General features: G+C 38.9%; 1 protein-coding gene across 2 annotated transcripts in view; it reads right to left on the reverse strand.

Annotated features, from left to right (window-relative positions):
• The window catches only part of LOC146517529 (uncharacterized), a 149,371-nt gene extending 129,067 nt beyond the window's left edge, over positions 1 to 20,304 (reverse strand). The window contains exons 1-5 of one of the 2 annotated variants that reach the window (XM_085164305.1): positions 20,218 to 20,304; positions 18,812 to 18,865; positions 18,556 to 18,673; positions 16,887 to 17,056; positions 6,442 to 16,598 (exon numbers count right to left, since the gene is read on the reverse strand). In XM_085164305.1, the coding sequence (XP_085020431.1) occupies positions 8,520 to 16,598; positions 16,887 to 17,056; positions 18,556 to 18,673; positions 18,812 to 18,814 (8,370 nt within the window). In that variant the 5' untranslated portion in view covers positions 18,815 to 18,865; positions 20,218 to 20,304 and the 3' untranslated portion in view covers positions 6,442 to 8,519. Of the gene's footprint in view, positions 1 to 6,441; positions 16,599 to 16,886; positions 17,057 to 18,555; positions 18,674 to 18,811; positions 18,866 to 20,217 lie in introns of those variants that run through there. The other variant, XM_085164306.1, reaches the window with a different exon arrangement.
• Between the last annotated feature and the right edge of the window lie 255 nt (positions 20,305 to 20,559).

Here is a 20,559-nt window from a genome sequence, read left to right on the forward strand (position 1 = left end):
CATTGTACTGGGCAGCAATGTTTGGTGGAAGAACTTATGACTGTATGTATTTTTTCAGGAATGGCTTGCATACGAGCCTCCACCAGTAAGTATTTCTCCAGATTTTTTTTCCATTAGTCATTTGTCCTTTGGTATTGACACAGTCAAACTATCTCAACTGGGTTTAGGTCAGGTGACTGTGGAGGCCAGGCCATCTGACGGAGCACTCCATCACTCTCCTTCTTGGTCAAATAGTCCTTAAACACACTTCCAGCCTGGAAGTGTGTTTGGGGTCATTGTGCTGTTGAAAAATAAATGAGTTTTCCAGCAACCATTAACAAAAGACCAACAGCTAGCCATTTTAGGAGTATTACCAAATGGTTTAGCAGGAAACAATAAAAAGTATCTTTTAAGAATCTTGCTTACAGCAGCACTAAAGTGTATTACTATTAAATGGCTGAATCTTGACCCACCTTCATATAGTATGTGGATTGATAAAGTAAGAGAAATTTACCAGATGGAGGAAATAACATATGCTCTGCAGATTCAGAGAGAATTGTTTACTGAGTGTTGGCGACCCATACATGCTTTACTGTTTCAATAATTTTGCATAGGTCTGTTTCGTTTTGTTCATTTATGGCTAGATTTGTCACATGTTATTTAATATTACATAAAGTTTTTGTTTTGTTTTCTTTTTGTTTTTGTTGTTGTCTGTTTGTTTGTTTGCTTGCTTGGGTTTTGTTTTGCTTTCCAGTTTTGTTTTGTGCTTCCTAATTGCAGTTCTTATTTTAATCTACATTTCTGCATTGCGGTTCCTGTAACTGTCCTACTTGTGAACATTGACAATGTTGTAAATTATAATAAAAATTGAGTTAAAAAAAAAATAAAAATAAATGAGTAAGTCTTTTCCCAGATATTTTTTTTCCATTAGTCATTTGTCCTACCAAATGGTTTGTCTTTATTTTCATGATTATTTACATTGTAGATTCTCAATGAAAGAATCAAAACTATGAATGAACACGTGGAACTATGTAGTAAACGAAAAACGTATTTATATTATAGAGTCTTCAAAATAGCCACCCTTTGCTTTGATTACTGCTTTCCACACTCTTGGCATTCTCTCGATGAGCTTCATGAGGTCGTCACCTGAAATGGTTTTCAGTCTTGAAGGAGTTGCCAGAGATGCTGAGCACTTGTTGGCCCTTTTGCCTTCACTCTGCTGTCCATCTCTTCCAAAACTGACCTTGTGAACAAGGCACCATGGCAACCATTTCAGGTGACTACATTTTTAGTTAAAAGATCAGAGAGGTATGACGGAGCTAATCAATTTAGAGACCATAACATCTTAAAATCAAATGTACTGGAAGCCAGTTTAAATGAGCCAAGACTGGGGAAATATTGCCATGTTTATGTGTCCCTGTCAAGAGTCGGGAACAAGCTGAACAAGCTGAAGACGAGAGAGCAGAGCCTAGCTGATGCCAAAATAAAGATTATTACAGTAGTCAAGCCTGGGTGAAATAAATGCATGGATCACTTTCTCAAACAGCAAAATATTCTTTGTTTTTGCAAGGGCCCTGAGCTGGAAGAAGCTTGCTTTTACAGTAGAATTTATTTGTTTCTCAAATGAAAAACTGCCATCAAAGAACACTCCCAGATTTTTTGCAAAGGGAATTCTGGACTTTTCCAGAGGGCCAAGGTCACCCTTAAAAATAAACGAGGGTCAGAGAGTCCAAATAGTACAATCTCATTTAGATTCAAAACGTTTAATGCAAACCATGGTTTAATGTCATCAAGGCAGTCTAGTAAAACTTTTATAGAGTCTGTAAAATCCTTTTTAAGAGGAAAGTAGATTTGAGAATTATTGGCATAACAGTGGAATGAGATTCCATATTTTCTGAAAATAGAGCCTAATGGGAGCATGTAAAGGGAAAAAAGTACTAGGCCCAGGATAGATCCTTGAGGGACCCCACATGGAAGGCGGTGGATGTGGTTGAAGAGCCACCAAAACTGACAGAAAATTTTCTATTAGTTAAATAGGATCTAAACCATTCAAGTGCTGTTATTTTAATACCCACACACTCTCCAGTCTTGATAAGAGAATCACATGATCCACTGACTCAAATGCCGCACTCAGATCTAAAAGCACTTAATTGGCAGCATTACCAGAGTCAGAAATTAATAAAAGATATTTAATAACTTTTAAAAGCACAGTTTCAGTGCTATGTAGCGCTTTGAAACCAGGTGGAAATGTTTCTGAGATGTCATTAATTTCCAGAAAAACCTGGAGCTGAGGGAAGACAATTTTTCCAGGATTTTGGACATGAAGGGGAGTTTAGTGATTAGTCTAAAATTTGAGAGAAGTGTTGTATCAATATTTGTTTTGGGTTTTTTTGAGAAATGGGTGCACTACGGCATGCGTAAGATTAGCTGGGATGGTTCCCATTAGAAGAGAGGTATTAATAATGGTTAAAACATTAGGTCCAATAATGTCAAAGACTTCTTTGTGAAAAGGCGTGAGGGGATAATGTTAAGGTGAAACACAGAAGGCTTAAGATGGGAGACTATTTCAGCCAGAGTACACAGAGAAACAGGCTCAAAGTGATCAAACACAACTGAGGAAATAGGGGGAACAGAGGGATCATAAGCTGGAGGAGTGATGTGAGACCTGATAGTAGCAACCTTATCGACAAAAAAACGTAAAAGGTTTTCACAGGTGGCTGGAGACCCTGGTAAGTGTGTGGTGGGTGGAGGGTTGATTGCAAAATTAGTGGTCTTGAATAAGACACGGGGCCTGTAGCTGTTATTAGAGATGATATCTGACAAATACTTTCTTTATTTTTACAGGGCTTCCCTTAACATATCAAAGGAAATCTGGAGTTTATCTTTTTTCCATTTTTTTTTTCAGAGTGACATTGTTTAACCCGGGATCAGTTTTAGGTCTAGCACACTAAGTTTTTTTAAAAGGAGTAACAAATTAAGCACATTTGAACAAGCAGCATTGAACAATGTGAGCAGATGATCAGCACGTGGCTTAAGGAAGTAATTGTCCAAGGAAGGGGCGCCAATATTCTGATAAACAGCAGAGAAATGTCAAGCAGTAGCAGGAGCGATGATGTGGAAATCACGCACAGGCAAAAGAGGTTTAACTGGAGGACATGGTGCCGAAATTTGGATTATAACAGGCATGTGATTAGAAAAGTTGAGCTTGCAAATTGGAATGTCACATAGCTGCAGACCACAAGATAAAACTAGATCCAAAGTATGTCCACGCTCATGGGTGAACAAGATTAAAACAGTCAATAAGATTCAGGAAGTCTTTCATAAGAGGCTTTTGGTAGCAGCAAACATGAATATTCAACGCTTCGCTAGAAGAGCAGGAATGATTTGGCCAGTGGTCTCATTCCATACAAATTCAGCTAATGATTACACTCTGCATGCTGTTTTTACATACTTTTATTAAACTTTTCAATTCTTTATCATTCAAGTTATTTATTAATGACTTTCTTGTTACAAAAAATAAAAACAAAGAAAATGTGACTCACTTAAGTCAGTTAGTACATTACAGGTCATTTATTTTAAGGAAAGTCAGAGTAGGTTAGTTTAAATGGGTAGAGAGGCGTGTAACGCTCATCGCGCCACTTAACCGGTTCCAAAGTGAGGACGATGGCTTCATGTTTCAGCATGCTGTGGACATTCACACCTGAGAGAGAAAATATGACAAACAAACTGTGTGAGTTTTACAGAAGAGATTTGTTACATATAACACTTAAAACCCTGAGCTTTTTAAGAACATCTCCCCTTCTAGAAGATGCATGCTTAAATGAAGATGAATGAAGATCAATAAAGGTTTTGTGAAAATGACTACTGAGTTCCGGTGCCGTCTCTAGATGCCCGAGGAATAAAAAGAACCGGGGTGAAACTGATTTCGCAACACAAGTCAAAGTTTTCTCTTCACGATTGAAACTGAGACTTGCTCACTACGAACACTATTAAGTTGTTCTTTCAGCTTGAGTTGTGCCATTGATCATGCAAGTTGTTAATTCTTAGAAACCTTTGATTCAGTTGTGGCTTTGGGTCTGACAGACCTCTTCCTGTCCGAGTTTACACCACTTTCTGAGTGCCTTTTGATGTTACAGGAAACTGTACTTACTGACACCTTGACTTTCTTTGCAATTTCTCTGTAGGAAACACCTACATTTTTAAGTGTTATGATGGTCTGTCTCTCTTCCATTGTTAATTAACTTTTTCTTGTAATTTTTACAGCAACATTACTTTCTGCAGCACAATACTGTTCAACAACTTGAATCGCAGTAAATAACAGGAAAATTTGTTCTAAAACTTTTGACCGGTAATGTATAAATTCATTGTTAGTATCTGTTTTTGTTTTTTGGAAGTAGAGAAGTGCTCTGTTGATTCTTGCCTGTTTTTAAGGCCAGATTGTTCCAAAACAAAATAGGTTTCTTGAAATGATGACATAATAGGTTTATTGAGATTCCTGCTTAAGTTTGCTGTGAGACTGTTTAGAGTTGATCTAAGTTGGCAAGAAGTTCAGTTTACACAATTACAGGAAACACATCACAATAACAGGAGCTTTTTATTGTAAGGTAAAGATCACACAGACCCTACATTTACATTAAATATCTAATAGTGTTTTACATGATGAAGATAATATGTTGGAAATATACTTTAAATTTTCTCAATGAACACACAAACGCAAAGATGTTTTTCACACTTGAGTAACCTTGAATTGCTGCCTATATATCAGTGCTGCAGCTACAGTACTGTGCAAAGTACTGCTCCTGCTAGGAAAATACTACTTTACGGGGACAGTGATTAATTGGAAGATGTGCTAACATGGAAAAACTGTTTGTACAGTTCTAAGACACTCGAAAGTCCGAATTTGTTATGAGCAACTTTGCTTATAACAAATTCTGACTTTCAGTGTATTATTCTTCAATACACATTATTCTTCTTGTAATTTCTTTAAAGTATTCTTCAGGCCTAGTTCCCCAGGCTTCCTCACGGACATTCAAAGTTCTTGTTTAGTTGCTGGCTGCCTTTTATTCCATCTCTGTCAAAATGATCCGGCACTACTACAGTCATTTTGAGGCTGAAATGAAGCCCCAAACCATAACAGTCTCCACCTAGCATTAAAGACAGCTGTGGGCAGTCTGTTGTACCGCTTTCATCCATGCATATTACCAGTTTAGATTAGAGATAGATTAGATTAAACTTTATTAATCCCTCGGGTGGGTTCCTCTGGGAAATTCAGTTTCCAGCAGCACAGCACCGACAGAAGTTGCATGTTATAGATACAATAAAGAGGAATGAGAGTACGGATATAAGCAGAAATATACCATATATACATATATACACATATATAACTACAGAATATATAATATGGATAAATAGGATTGCACATTTGAGTGAGTCTATCCGGTTGTTAAGTCTGACGTCACTAGCCGTGTCTGGGCTTAAACTCCGCTGCAGGTCCATATATGAAACGATCACTATGGCATTACTGAGAGTTGAAAAACTGTCTAAAGTCTTTCATCTTTAATAAAATGATCAGTGTTCTGCTCTACCAGGTGTAACAATTGAGTTTAACATCCAGGCATCCATGAAAACGGAATTAATGACATTTAACGGAGTTAGAAGTTAGCAGGAAGTTAGCTCGCTAGCTTCTATCTAAATACAATATAGCATGTCCTGACTGTGGGGTTTTGGAAACAAATTAAAACGTACACCTCTGTTATCACTTCCAACATAAATGAAGACAGAAAACTAAACAGAAGTGACGTTTGTAGGGTTACTGAAGTTTGGCTAGCTGGTATATAATGATGTGCTACGTGACCGCTAGCGACACATCTATGTTAGCATAATATAAACAAGCTAACTTTTTTTCCACTCGATAAAAGTTAACGTGAGTGTTCTCGGTGGTCAGGAACAAATGTAATCGCATGGCAGGATGCTGTAAAAGGACCATACTTCAGCCAGGAGAACAACTGAGATAATCCATCCACAATACGAGGTTAGTCATTCATATACTGCTGCATGGGCTGGGCTGTAGTTACATCCTAAGGTTTTAAAAACTGAGCTTAAATAAATGATTAGTGGTAATAAAAGCCGAGGGAGGTCAACAGTGATCACTGACTGTTTTAGGAGCTTTTTGAGATTAGATAGAAGAAAATACAAAACATTAAACATGTTAACAACACAAAAGCCATATTAAACGCAGACTACTTTAGGCCCGGAAGTAGGATTCGTCAAGTCATCACTTAACAACCGGATTGCACAGTGATTATTGCACAGTCTAAGAAAAAATAGAATAAGAAATATAGAAAAGAAGAAATGTAGAAATAAGAAATGTAGAAAATAAGAAAAAATATTGCAAATATTGCACAGTGAAAAAAAGCACTACAGCTCAGCTGTTCCCACCCTCCTTTGTCCTCCTGTCTCCACTCAGTGTTGCCAACTCCTCAGTAAGGAAAATCGCTATTGGCTGTCCTAAAAGTCGCTAGAAGTCGCCAAATGACGTCATCACCTAATTTGCATAATTTGTCATGCTAATGTAATTGTAACCTACGTTGTTGGAGAGAGAAATAACATCATGGAAGAGACATAAAGTGAGTAAAAAACGTCCTAAATGCATTTAGAGTTTATTTAGAACTACAAATTAAATTTCTTTTAGCAATTATTGTTTTTTAATGTCACAATTCCAACCCTGCTCCTTTATCCGGGCTTGGACCGGCAAAAGTGACCCGAAGTAGGCACTCTGGTGGAGTTAATTTGTATGTGAAAGTGTGTGTTTATAAGTAGTTTTAAACCTTGTGATCCACAAAACAGCCTAACAGTAAAGGAAGAACTGACTGCGTTACAGTCAGTGCTGGAGCAGAGGCTTCGCTCATGCGCGATTCATTTGCAGTTTGGATGCACAGGTGTGAACGTCTCCTGCCCTGATAGCAGCTGGGGGAGGACTATCCTCCGCCCGTGAGCGCTTTGGCACGGATGAGGCGCCCACGGCTGCACCGCTGCTTGTTGAGAGTAAGAGCGATATGCGTTTTCACGTCAAAAAGTCGTCCTAAATAAGTCCAATAATACCAGAAAAAGTCGCCAGATTTGTCGCTAGTCGCTTTTTAGAAAAAAAGTCGCTAAGGGGGTCTGAAAACTCGCTAAATATAGCGACAAAGTCGCTAAGTTGGCAACACTGTCTCCCCTCCCTCTCCCCTCCAGTGAGGAGTTAAACAGTTTGATGGCATGTGGGACAAAGGAGTTTTTAAGTCTGTTGGTTCTTGACTTTGGGAGAAGCAACCTGTTGCTGAACAGGCTCCTCTGATTATTTACGACAGTGTGCAGAGGATGCTCAGCATTGTCCATAATGTCCAGCAGTTTCTTTAGTGTCCTTTTCTCTGCCACTGTCACCAGAGTATCCAGCTTCATGCAGACCACAGAGCCAGCCTTCCTGATCAGTTTTTCCAGCCTGGATGAGTCCTTCTCTGCTGTGCTGCTCACCACAGCATAGAAAAGTACTCCTGCAACCACCGACTAGTAAAACATCCTCAGGAGCTTCCTGTAGATGTTAAAAGGCCTCAGTCTCCTGAGGAAGTACAGTCTGCTTTGGCCTTTTTTATACAGGTCCTGCGTGTTGCATGACCAGTCCAATTTGTTGTCCACCCACAGCCCGAGGTACTTGTATATGTTGACCACCTCCACCTCCTCTCCCTCTATCTGAACTGGGTGGACCTGGTCTGGACTTCCCGAACCCCATAACCAGTTCCTTGGTCTTTGAGGTGTTGAGTTGCAGGTGGTTTGTGTGACTCCATGTGACAAATTTCCTCACCAGACTCCTGTACTCCTCTACCTGATCATTGGTTTGAACTAATTCACTCTGTAAGACCTTTTGTCACTAAGGATATGATTTTAAGATACTGTTCACCATTCTTGTTTTGTACAGTATTGTAACAACATGAATTCTTTAATATGAAAGAAAGTTCCATAATTACTCTAAAATATTGGAAGCAAAAATTTGGTTGAAATAAGAATGGTTTTTAATAAACTCCACTATATACACACATGTATAATAGACACAATGAACATCCACAAGAACCAGAATGATAATATATATATACACAACTTTTTTAATACTGTACAATTCAACTGATAGTATTTAAAAATATAGTATCTAAAGAAAACATTCTTTAATATATAGTATCTAAAGTATTCATTTAATCTTGTAAAAGTACCCTATAGGACCCCACAAGTCCACATATTTCCTTTATTCCTTTAATATAATAGTTAGAGAAAATGTAAATAATAACTGTTAAAAAATATAAAAACATTTATGATACAAAAAGTAGTTCTACTACATTTAATAAAATAAGTGCAATAATACTGCACTGTAATCTAGGTAACATCATTGCAAAGCCACAATATATATATATATATATATATATATATATATACACACACACACACACACACACATAAAACATATAACTACAGTACAAAAAGCACACTAAAAATGGAAACACAAGTCCAAGCTATACAAGGTTGGAGAAAAAGAACGTTGACCCTCTTAGGTCATGTTCATTGGGAACTTCAAGGTCCAAGTTTCCTGGATGAAAGTCAAGCCCTCCAAGTGTGTTATGTTTACGATTTGGCATCTTTTGATTTCGTGCTTGATTGGGAAAAACAGTCACATAGTATCCATCTGAAGTGTTAGATGCTCTCATTCTGGAATCTGGAGAAAATTGTGGCAAACGTGTATTGTGTCTGATATGGCCAGATGGGATTCTTCTGGGGTCCCTCATGCCAGTGTTAACTCCAGATGGGGAGATTGCGTGTCCATGGCTGTGTGGAGCCTGGAGATTAAGGTTGGAACCTCTAGCTCTAAGCACATGATGTTTTCCTGTAAAGTCGTCAATATTGAGATCTGAATGATTTAAATCAATATGTTGGTCAAAAACGCCATCCATTCCAGGGAAGCTGGATCTTACTTTGGTTCTATGGGACCTTCTATCAGTATTACGAAGTCTGATATCACCATTTATGTCCAGGTCAGGACGTTTCATGGTCAGATTTGACATATCTTGTGTGTGATGTTTATGTGAAGGTGTTCGAAAATACAATGAAGGATCATCAATACTAAGACCTGGAGATCTCAGATGCTGCTGTGGAGGGTGCATTGCAACTTTGGGTATGTTCATGTTCATGTTTGGAGCACTAACCCTTGGGCTTGATATATGTCCCTTCATCTGGGGTTGTTTCATATTCAGTTTTGCATTTGGAGGATTCATATAAAGATTTGTTGGTCTCAAAGCTCCACCAAAGTCAATATCAGATGCTTGATGTAAATCTGGGCTTCTAAAGTGAGGCGGCTTGAAATATGGTTGTTTTAATTTTCTGTCTAAATTAAGATCAGCATGAGGGCCGTGGATGTTTCCTAAGGGAATATTTGTGTCAACATCTGGACCTCTTATGCCTCTTAACTGAGGGCCATTAAAGTCCATCCCAGGTTGTCCCATGTTACCATTAATCCCTACATCAGGGTGTTTTGTATTGAACTTGGGACTCTTGAAATTGGCATCAGGTAAATTGAAATCTGACATACTAACGCCAGGTCCAGAAAGTCTCATATGTGGTGTTTTTGCCTGTGGTCCAGAGATACTGAGATCTGGTGTATTTAAACTTGGGATTTTAAATTTTCCTTTTGCACCAGTAACATCTAAAGTTGCCTCAGGCAAACCAATGTCAACATCTGCAGTGTCCATTTCCAAGTTGGGAGCTTTGAGATCCATGTTTGGTAAGTCTACCTTAGTCACATCAAGTCCACCTTTCATCTTTGGAGCTTTGAGATTCAGATCTGGAGTTTTTAGATTTGAATTTAATTTCAAATTTGGGCCTTTTGGTACTTTAGCTCTGACATCTGGTGAATTGAGGTCAACCTTTGGGAGATCTGTTTTTGGTGCAGAAAATCCCAAATGTGGTGTTTTAAATTTCCCTGAAGGGCTACCAAAGTCAACATCAGGAAATTCAAAGCTATTTTTAGAACCTTTAAAGTCTATATTTGATGAAGGTAGATTAGGTGCATCAAATCCACCTTTCACTTTTGGACCCTTGACTTTCAAATTTTGTTCAAAGTCTGGCCCATCAAATTTCGGTCGAGAAAATCCCACATCAGGTAATTTTAAATTTGGAGATTTTAACTTTCCTGATGGGCTACCAAAATCAACATCAGGCATTTCTAAGCCAATTTTGGAACCTCTGAAATTGGCATTTGGTGCCCTGAGGTCAATGTTGGAGCCGTCAAAAGTGCCATCAAACTCAGGTCCTTTAAGATTTGGTAGATTACTCTTAGACATTTTCAGTTTTGGCATTTTCAGCTTCCCTTTTGGTGTGCCAGTGTTGATATCTGGAGTGTTCATATCTAATTTGGGAGCTTTAAGATCCATGTCTGGTAAGTCCAAATCAGGGGCATCAATTCCACCCTTTATCTTTGGAGCTTTTAGATTGAGATCTGGTGACTTCAGATCTGTGTTTAGGTCCAAATTTGGTCCTTTAGGCAGGGTCCCTGACAGATTAAATTTAGGCATTTTTAACTTCCCAGAAGGAGCATTAACATCCCAATCTGGACCATCAAGTTTTGGCGTTTTAACTTTAGCTGATGGCAAGTCGAAGTTGGCATTTGGTTTATCCATTTTCAGCTTTGGGGCTTTGAGGTCAATGTTTGGCATGTTTATGTCAGGTGCATTTATTCCACCACTGAAATTGGGACCAGAGATATCTAGGTCAGGTGTTTTAAGGTCCAAGTTAGGGCCTTCTAACTTTGGACCAGAAAGTCCTAAATCAGGCAGATGCAGGTTTGGCTTTTTAAACTTACCAGATGGACCAGAAAGATCTAGATCAAGATCTGCTTTAGGACCTTTGAGGTTGACATTGGGTGTATTTATGTTTGGACCATCCAAGTTGCCATCAATTTCAGGACCTTTAAGGCTTGGAAGGTTGAATTTAGGCATTTTCAATTTGGGGAATTTCAGCTTCCCTTTTGGTGAGCCAATGTTGACATCTGGAGTGTTCATATCTAATTTGGGAGCTTTAAGATCCATGTCTGGTAAGTCCAAATCAGGTGCATCAATTCCACCCTTTATCTTTGGAGCTTTTAGATTGAGATCTGGTGACTTCAGATCTGTGTTTAGGTCCAAATTTGGTCCTTTAGGCAGGGTCCCTGACAGATTAAATTTAGGCATTTTTAAATTCCCAGAAGGAGCATTAACATCCCAATCTGGACCATCAAGTTTTGGCATTTTAACTTTACCTGATGGCAAGTCCAAGTTGGCATTTGGTTTATCCATTTTCAGCTTTGGGGCTTTGAGGTCAATGTTTGGCATGTTTATGTCAGGTGCATTTATTCCACCACTGAAATTGGGACCAGAGATATCTAGGTCAGGTGTTTTAAGGTCCAAGTTAGGGCCTTCTAACTTTGGACCAGAAAACCCAAAATCAGGCAGATTCAGGTTTGGCTTTTTAAACTTACCAGATGGACCAGAAATATCTAGATCAAGATCCGCTTTAGGACCTTTGAGGTTGACATTGGGTGTTTTTATGTTTGGACCTTCCAAGTTGCCATCAATTTCAGGACCTTTAAGGCTTGGAAGGTTGAATTTGGGCATTTTCATTTTGGGGAATTTCAGCTTCCCTTTTGGTGAGCCAATGTTGACATCTGGAGTGTTCATATCTAATTTGGGAGCTTTAAGATCCATGTCTGGTAAGTCCAAATCAGGTGCATCAATTCCACCCTTTATCTTTGGAGCTTTTAGATTGAGATCTGGTGACTTCAGATCTGTGTTTAGATCCAAATTTGGTCCTTTAGGCAGTGTCCCTGACAGATTAAATTTAGGCATTTTTAATTTCCCAGAAGGAGCATTAACATCCCAATCTGGACCATGAAGTTTTGGCATTTTAACTTTACCTGATGGCAAGTCCAAGTTGGCATTTGGTTTATCCATTTTCAGCTTTGGGGCTTTGAGGTCAATGTTTGGCATGTTTATGTCAGGTGCATTTATTCCACCACTGAAATTGGGACCAGAGATATCTAGGTCAGGTGTTTTAAGGTCCAAGTTAGGGCCTTCTAACTTTGGACCAGAAAGTCCTAAATCAGGCAGATTCAGGTTTGGCTTTTTAAACTTACCAGATGGACCAGAAATATCTAGATCAAGATCCGCTTTAGGACCTTTGAGGCTGACATTGGGTGTATTTATGTTTGGACCTTCCAAGTTGCCATCAATTTCAGGACCTTTAAGGCTTGGAAGGTTGAATTTGGGCATTTTCATTTTGGGGAATTTCAGCTTCCCTTTTGGTGAGCCAATGTTGACATCTGGAGTGTTCATATCTAATTTGGGAGCTTTAAGATCCATGTCTGGTAAGTCCAAATCAGGTGCATCAATTCCACCCTTTATCTTTGGAGCTTTTAGATTGAGATCTGGTGACTTCAGATCTGTGTTTAGGTCCAAATTTGGTCCTTTAGGCAGGGTCCCTGACAGATTAAATTTAGGCATTTTTAATTTCCCAGAAGGAGCATTAACATCCCAATCTGGACCATGAAGTTCTGGCATTTTAACTTTACCTGATGGCAAGTCTAAGTTGGCATTTGGTTTATCCATTTTCAGCTTTGGGGCTTTGAGGTCAATGTTTGGCATGTTTATGTCAGGTGCATTTATTCCACCACTGAAATTGGGACCAGAGATATCTAGGTCAGGTGTTTTAAGGTCCAAGTTAGGGCCTTCTAACTTTGGACCAGAAAGCCCAAAATCAGGCAGATTCAGGTTTGGCTTTTTAAACTTACCAGATGGACCAGAAATATCTAGATCAAGATCCGCTTTAGGACCTTTGAGGTTGACGTTGGGTGCATTTATGTCCACATCTGGACCATCCAAGTTGCCATCAATTTCAGGACTTTTAAGGCTTGGAAGTTTGAATTTAGGCATTTTGATTTTTGGGAATTTCAGCTTCCCTTTTGGTGAGCCAATGTTGACATCTGGAGTGTTCATATCTAATTTGGGAGCTTTAAGATCCATGTCTGGTAAGTCCAAATCATGGGCATCAATTCCACCCTTTATCTTTGGAGCTTTTAGATTGAGATCTGGTGACTTCAGATCTGTGTTTAGGTCCAAATTTGGTCCTTTAGGCAGTGTCCCTGACAGATTAAATTTAGGCATTTTTAGTTTCCCAGAAGGAGCATTAACATCCCAATCTGGACCATGAAGTTCTGGCATTTTAACTTTACCTGATGGCAAGTCCAAGTTGGCATTTGGTTTATCCATTTTCAGCTTTGGGGCTTTGAGGTCAATGTCTGGCATGTTTATGTCAGGTGCATTTATTCCACCACTGAAATTGGGACCAGAGATATCTAGGTCAGGTGTTTTAAGGTCCAAGTTAGGGCCTTCTAACTTTGGACCAGAAAGTCCTAAATCAGGCAGATGCAGGTTTGGCTTTTTAAACTTGCCAGATGGACCAGAAATATCTAGATCAAGATCCGCTTTAGGACCTTTGAGGTTGACATTGGGTGTATTTATGTTTGGACCTTCCAAGTTGCCATCAATTTCAGGACCTTTAAGGCTTGGAAGGTTGAATTTAGGCATTTTCAATTTGGGGAATTTCAGCTTCCCTTTTGGTGAGCCAATGTTGACATCTGGAGTGTTCATATCTAATTTGGGAGCTTTAAGATCCATGTCTGGTAAGTCCAAATCAGGTGCATCAATTCCACCCTTTATCTTTGGAGCTTTTAGATTGAGATCTGGTGACTTCAGATCTGTGTTTAGGTCCAAATTTGGTCCTTTAGGCAGGGTCCCTGACAGATTAAATTTAGGCATTTTTAATTTCCCAGAAGGAGCATTAACATCCCAATCTGGACCATCAAGTTTTGGCATTTTAACTTTACCTGATGGCAAGTCCAAGTTAGCATTTGGTTTATCCATTTTCAGCTTTGGGGCTTTGAGGTCAATGTTTGGCATGTTTATGTCAGGTGCATTTATTCCACCACTGAAATTGGGACCAGAGATATCTAGGTCAGGTGTTTTAAGGTCCAAGTTAGGGCCTTCTAACTTTGGACCAGAAAGCCCAAAATCAGGCAGATTCAGGTTTGGCTTTTTAAACTTACCAGATGGACCAGAAATATCTAGATCAAGATCCGCTTTTGGAGCTTTGAGGTTGACGTTGGGTGCATTTATGTCCACATCTGGACCATCCAAGTTGCCATCAATTTCAGGACTTTTAAGGCTTGGAAGTTTGAATTTAGGCATTTTGATTTTTGGGAATTTCAGCTTCCCTTTTGGTGAGCCAATGTTGACATCTGGAGTGTTCATATCTAATTTGGGAGCTTTAAGATCCATGTCTGGTAAGTCCAAATCATGGGCATCAATTCCACCCTTTATCTTTGGAGCTTTTAGATTGAGATCTGGTGACTTCAGATCTGTGTTTAGGTCCAAATTTGGTCCTTTAGGCAGTGTCCCTGACAGATTAAATTTAGGCATTTTTAGTTTCCCAGAAGGAGCATTAACATCCCAATCTGGACCATGAAGTTCTGGCATTTTAACTTTACCTGATGGCAAGTCCAAGTTGGCATTTGGTTTATCCATTTTCAGCTTTGGGGCTTTGAGGTCAATGTCTGGCATGTTTATGTCAGGTGCATTTATTCCACCACTGAAATTGGGACCAGAGATATCTAGGTCAGGTGTTTTAAGGTCCAAGTTAGGGCCTTCTAACTTTGGACCAGAAAGTCCTAAATCAGGCAGATGCAGGTTTGGCTTTTTAAACTTGCCAGATGGACCAGAAATATCTAGATCAAGATCTGCTTTGGGAGTTTTGAGGTTGACATTGGGTGTATTTATGTCTGGACCATCCAAGTTGCCATTAATTCCAGGACCTTTAAGGCTTGGAAGGTTGAATTTAGGCATTTTCATTTTGGGGAATTTCAGCTTCCCTTTTGGTGAGCCAATGTTGACACCTGGAGTGTTCATATCTAATTTGGGAGCATTAAGATCCATGTCTGGTAAGTCCAAATCAGGGGCATCAATTCCACCCTTTATCTTTGGAGCTTTTGGATTAAGATCTGGGGAATTCAGATCTGCGTTCAGGTCTAAATTTGGTCCTTCAGGCAGTGTCCCTGACAGATTAAATTTAGGCATTTTTAATTTCCCAGAAGGAGCATTAACATCCCAATCTGGACCATGAAGTTCTGGCATTTTGAGATCGCCTGATGGAAAGTCTAAGTTGGCTTTTGGTGCATTAATTTTTAGTTTTTGTGCTTTGAGGTCAACATTTGGCACATTTATGTCAGGTGCATTTAGTTTTAAATTTGGCCCTTTAGGCAGTGTACCTGAAAGCTGTCCATCGGGTCCATCCAAGTCTCCATTCAAACCAGGAACCTGAATGACTGGTAAGCCAAATTTGGGCATTCTAAACGTTGGAGCCCTGTATTTTCCAGATGAACCTTTAATACTAACTGATGGAGCATCAGTGGCCCAATTTTCACCCTTAAGGTCAGCTTTGGGAATGTTTGCATCAGGTGCAGACATGCCACCTTTTAGTTTTGATGTTTTCAATCTTAGGTCAGGTGTTTTAACATCAGCGTCACTTTTGAGCATGCCAGATTGAGCGTCCAAATCTAAATCAGGAGATTTAAGAGAAATCCTTGGTTTCTTGTGTGACATCTTGATTTCACCTAAAGGCATGTCAGTGTCTGTCCCAATGATATCTGGTTTTGATACATTAATACCCAACATTCCTTGCTCTGAATCAGGTGATATCCCAGACAGCCTAAGCTTGGGTGATTTTACATAACTGGAAGAATCATCTAAATTTAGATCTGGGTTTTTCAGTCTCTTGGAATACTTTAGACTGAGTTTCCCTGGTGTGTCTTCATGCTTAACATCACATTCTGGACCACTAAAAGAAGTTCCTGAGAGGCCCAGATCTGGCAGTTTAAATGTAGGCATTTTGAATTCCTGGTTTCTTCCTTCAATGGCCACTTTGGGAACGCTGGAATTAACAGATGGACCACAGAAACTTCTGCCATCAAGGTCTATCCCCATTTCAGGGGTAGTAATGTTTGAACCTTTTAGGCCTACATCTACTTCTGGAACTTCAAGTCCAATTTGAGGATTTTCAAGATTTCGCATTGCATTGTCAAATGATGGGTGGTCAGTATTTTGTAATTGCATACAAGATGTAGTGCTGACATTTGGATCTTCTGGTAAGTCTAGATCTGGACATCTGGCACCGATTTTGAATCTTGGAACCTGAGCTTCACTTAGATTAGTCCCATTCAAGCCAAGACCTAGCGGTGGAAGATTCAGATTGCTGCCATCTGTTAAGCTTCCCTCATAAGAGTGTGAATCAGCATTAGCATCTGTGATTAAAGTCTTGGATTTCAGAAGTCCAAAGTCAACTCCAAGGCGAGGCAGCCCCATGTCATTTCTTTGGTTGGCCTTGGATGAGCTTTGTACAGGTGGTTTGGCAGTAAACTCCCCATTCGCGTAGCCCCCTTCAAGACTGGGTACATCATCCATCAAAAACCTCTTGATTTTGGTGTTGTACAGTTTGCTGTAGGAATCCGTCAACATCTAGAAACAGTGAGAAGTTGGTGATTGGAATGCAACTATAATATGAGAGTTTGTGTTATAACAGATGGGAGATAATTATTAATTATCAATTGTCATCATCATCATCACTATTTAATTTGAGTACCAAAATCTCTTGTTTTGTTTTTTTGCATCCATCCAGCATTAAATGTATCTGCATCAGAAAATTTAAACAATTGTGAACTGTGTTCCACTGTTGCATAAACATACTGAAACTAATATAATTACTAATCCTTTATTTTTAATTGATATTATCTGCATTTAACCTACAGCCTCAGGCCCCTTGATACACTGGTCCAGATCGTCAAGGCTCTTGCTCCGGTTGCTTCGAGTGAGGACTTGAATTTTATCATCAAATGGCTCCATCAGCTTCAGTACTTTTAACACCTCTTCTTTGGACAGTTGATCAAAATTGATTGTTGCCCCCAGAATTTCATCCCCTGAAAAAGACAAATAAAGTTCTTGCACAAAAAAATACCTTGTTCGAGAACATGCTTGACTGTCTGCAAATAATACTGTATATCCTTCAAGGGCAGTTTTAGTACTTTAAACATGGCCTGATCTTGACCTAGAACAGCGGTCAGCAACCTTTAACACCCAAAGAGCCATTTAGACCCAGTTTCCAAAGAAAAGAAAACACTGGGAGCCGCAAATACTTTTTGACATCTAAAATGAAGATAACACTGTTATTGTTTTTTACCTTTATGCTTTGTATAAACACCTAAAGTGTTTTGGTCATGAAATCCATGAAGTGCTACAGAGAAAATTACATTTTATTTATGTAATGAACACATTTTGAACTTTTAAAAAATATAACAAAAAGGAAATACCCTGTTGAAGGTCTATTTTAAATGAATTAAAAAGCTGAACTTAAATTATTCATATACTAAACAAAAACTGTAGTGAGCCGTCATCCTTATATCACCTTTGGGATTTCGCAGCCTGTAGCGGAGCCTTGACCTGAATTTTAAAAATAATTGGAAAAAAAATCACTTAACTGCCTCAAAAAGGGAAAATAAATATTTGCAAAATATCTGCATAAATATTTATTTTACGTGGTTAATGTGTGTGGCAGGGCGTAGTCTGCAGTGCCGCTGCAGGGGAGGTGGACACACCTGAGCGGCTTCCACAATCAAGCCTCGCTTGTTTAAAGTCTGTGCTCTCTGCTGTTGTGTTGGTATGTGTCGGGCTGTGAGCTGGAAAGCTACAGCCGGCTGTATGCGTACAGCAACCATGTGTGAAAAGTGGTCAATAAAGCAAAAAGCATGTACATGCAAACATCGTCGGGTCTGCCGTTGTATGTTTACAATGGGACTTCAGGTCCAGACCGTCTGCGCACAGCGTCTGCAAATCGGGGCTGTACGAAGTCACTTCATCTTTACGCAGGACTGTAAGCTGTCCTCTTTGAGGCGTGAGCGGCATTTGTTTTTACCATAGCTCATGGTGGAGAATAGCTGCTCACATATGTGGATCCGAAGATCCATAATTGGCCTGCCTGGGGTTGAAAGTTTCCATAAACGCACGGTATTCCTGCTGGTATGGTTTACGCGAGTGTGACGCTTATTTTGAGCAACAAAAAATAATAGCATATCATTTTATTTTTATATTTCAAGATCACAATAATCTTCCAATTTAGAACTACAAGTTAAAAAAGAACAAACACAAATAAAATACATTTCAGTTAAATACTTATAATTTTTTTCCAAACCACGTGGAGCCGCAGTATAAATACTAAAGAGCCACATGTTGCCGACCCCTGACCTGGAAGATCAGGCCTCCTATAACGATTTAATATATAGTGGTAAAACAGCACTTAAATGTACAATAGTTTCCTTGAATTTAAGGTGTGTTCTTTTTAGGAACAACTATTTTATTTCTTGTTTTCAAAAAGTCAAAAACAATATGAAGAGAAGTTTTAATAGCATGTCAAGATTCATACCTTCCTTTAGTCCTTTGCCGGATGAGTCATTGTTGATACTGGAAATGACCACCCCTCCCTCCTCTAACTGCTCCAAGGTCAGGGCTTCAGAGAGGCTTCTTCCCCTGCGATGTGAAAGCTGCAAGTAAAAGCAACATTTTTGTAAACTGAACAGAAGAATTACTCCTCTAAAGTAGACAATTTAAAACAAAACTATTCAATTCTGTATATATGAGCATTTTAGGAAGAATTAAAACAACATGTAAACGTTTCATACCATGACTCTTGTGGTTTTCTCACTATTGCACTGAGAAATCCAGGTTGACTAAGCCTGTAAAAGAACAAATAATATACAGTTAACAGACTTTGATTAACAGATTAAGAGAGCAAGTAAAACAAATGGCAAACTGTTCATGTATTTCCCTTAAAGTAAAGTAGAGCATTAAACCAGTCAGCTACAACATTAAAATGGAATAAATTCAGCCCCTCTAAAAGATTTTTACTATACATACTAAATGTAAAAAATCTTAAGGCTTTGAGGAAGACTGTATCCATTTTTGTACATACTGTACTGTACTGTATGTGCTTAGAGAAGTGGCACCCAGGTCAGCAGATGCATCTTTCAGGTATTCAAACTATGGCTTTGAAACTGTTAGCTCATCATTAAGGAAAACCTAGAACAGGTTTTTCAAGACTGTTGTTTTCTTTTTGCAAGCACACAAAGCCCAAGCAGCCACACCCACTGCTTCCTAACACAATGACACAAGAACACAGAAAGGCCTCCTGTGAATCCAACACAGTATGATCTATGGGTTTTTATAATTCCACACATTAATAGAAAATGTGAAATAAATGTCCACACAAATGTCTCCGCAACCTCAGTGTACTATTGCTGAACAGCAACAACATAAAGAGTGATCAGGCAACAGGTATTACATGGACATGTCAATAATTATCTCAGGACTGTTACAATACATAAAATGTTAAAACAACATGATAGTTGGCACTTTTTCACTTTAAGTGAAATCATATTAAGGTACAATAATATACATAATTTATGTTTGTATGATGTTTAAATTGAAAATAAATTAGCAAAAAAGTAACAATTAGACATGTGAACAACTCCAATCAAACATCTCCTCATGAGAATTTTATCCTTCGCTAGCATGAAAAGACGAAACTTTCAGCATTTAGCAGGTATCATGCACAACTTCAAATGGCATTTGATTAAAGGACGCCATTGATATACTATTCAGTTACATATTAAACATTTTACAAGTAAGCCAAAGTGCACATGCCTTTGTTGAGTCCCAAATAGAAGAATGAACTACAGTGCATTTAACAATCCTCAGATAACGTATAATTTCTAATTATAAAAAAGTGAAAACATCAAGATGCAGAACAATGATGACCAGACACGTTCTTTCAGAAAAAAAAAAAACATTTTGTGAGGTTTTTTTTTCTTGAGAGGTTTATTGAAAGATTGACTAATGTCATAAAGAAAAGTAATGCCTCTCAAAAGAAAAAAAGATGCTTGTTTAGCTGCAAAAATAAAATAAACCTGAAGACAGACTGAATGTTATATGGTGAAATGGTGCCAGGTGAAAAGCTGAAATGCAACCCACTATCACCACGACGCATGAAACCTGCTAGTGAAAAGTAAATTTAAGAAACTGAGCTTACCTCAGCATGCATGTGCCTGCTGTGGTGTTGGAGTCGTGTCGTAAAGTTTCCCCACAGAGTCACCAGTCGCTGCTATTTCCACTGTGAGAATGAGGATATACAGAGCAGTCAGGTGGACATATACTCAACCTGAAGCAGCCAAACAGGTTCCACTTTAAAGAGCCATTAACTGTCAACAGACACAGACATGCGTTTTTGCATCATACGCCCTCATGAAACTTTCACACACCTTGACTACCACATGCCTGTGGCTCGCTGCATATAAACACAAATACACACGACAACAGACAAGAGTAACACTTCAGTGTCTGACCCACGTGTCTGTCACACAGCTGCACATTT

The sequence above is a fragment of the Neolamprologus multifasciatus genome, chromosome 6 (assembly GCF_963576455.1).
Source record: "Neolamprologus multifasciatus chromosome 6, fNeoMul1.2, whole genome shotgun sequence".
Taxonomy (NCBI): domain Eukaryota; kingdom Metazoa; phylum Chordata; class Actinopteri; order Cichliformes; family Cichlidae; genus Neolamprologus; species Neolamprologus multifasciatus.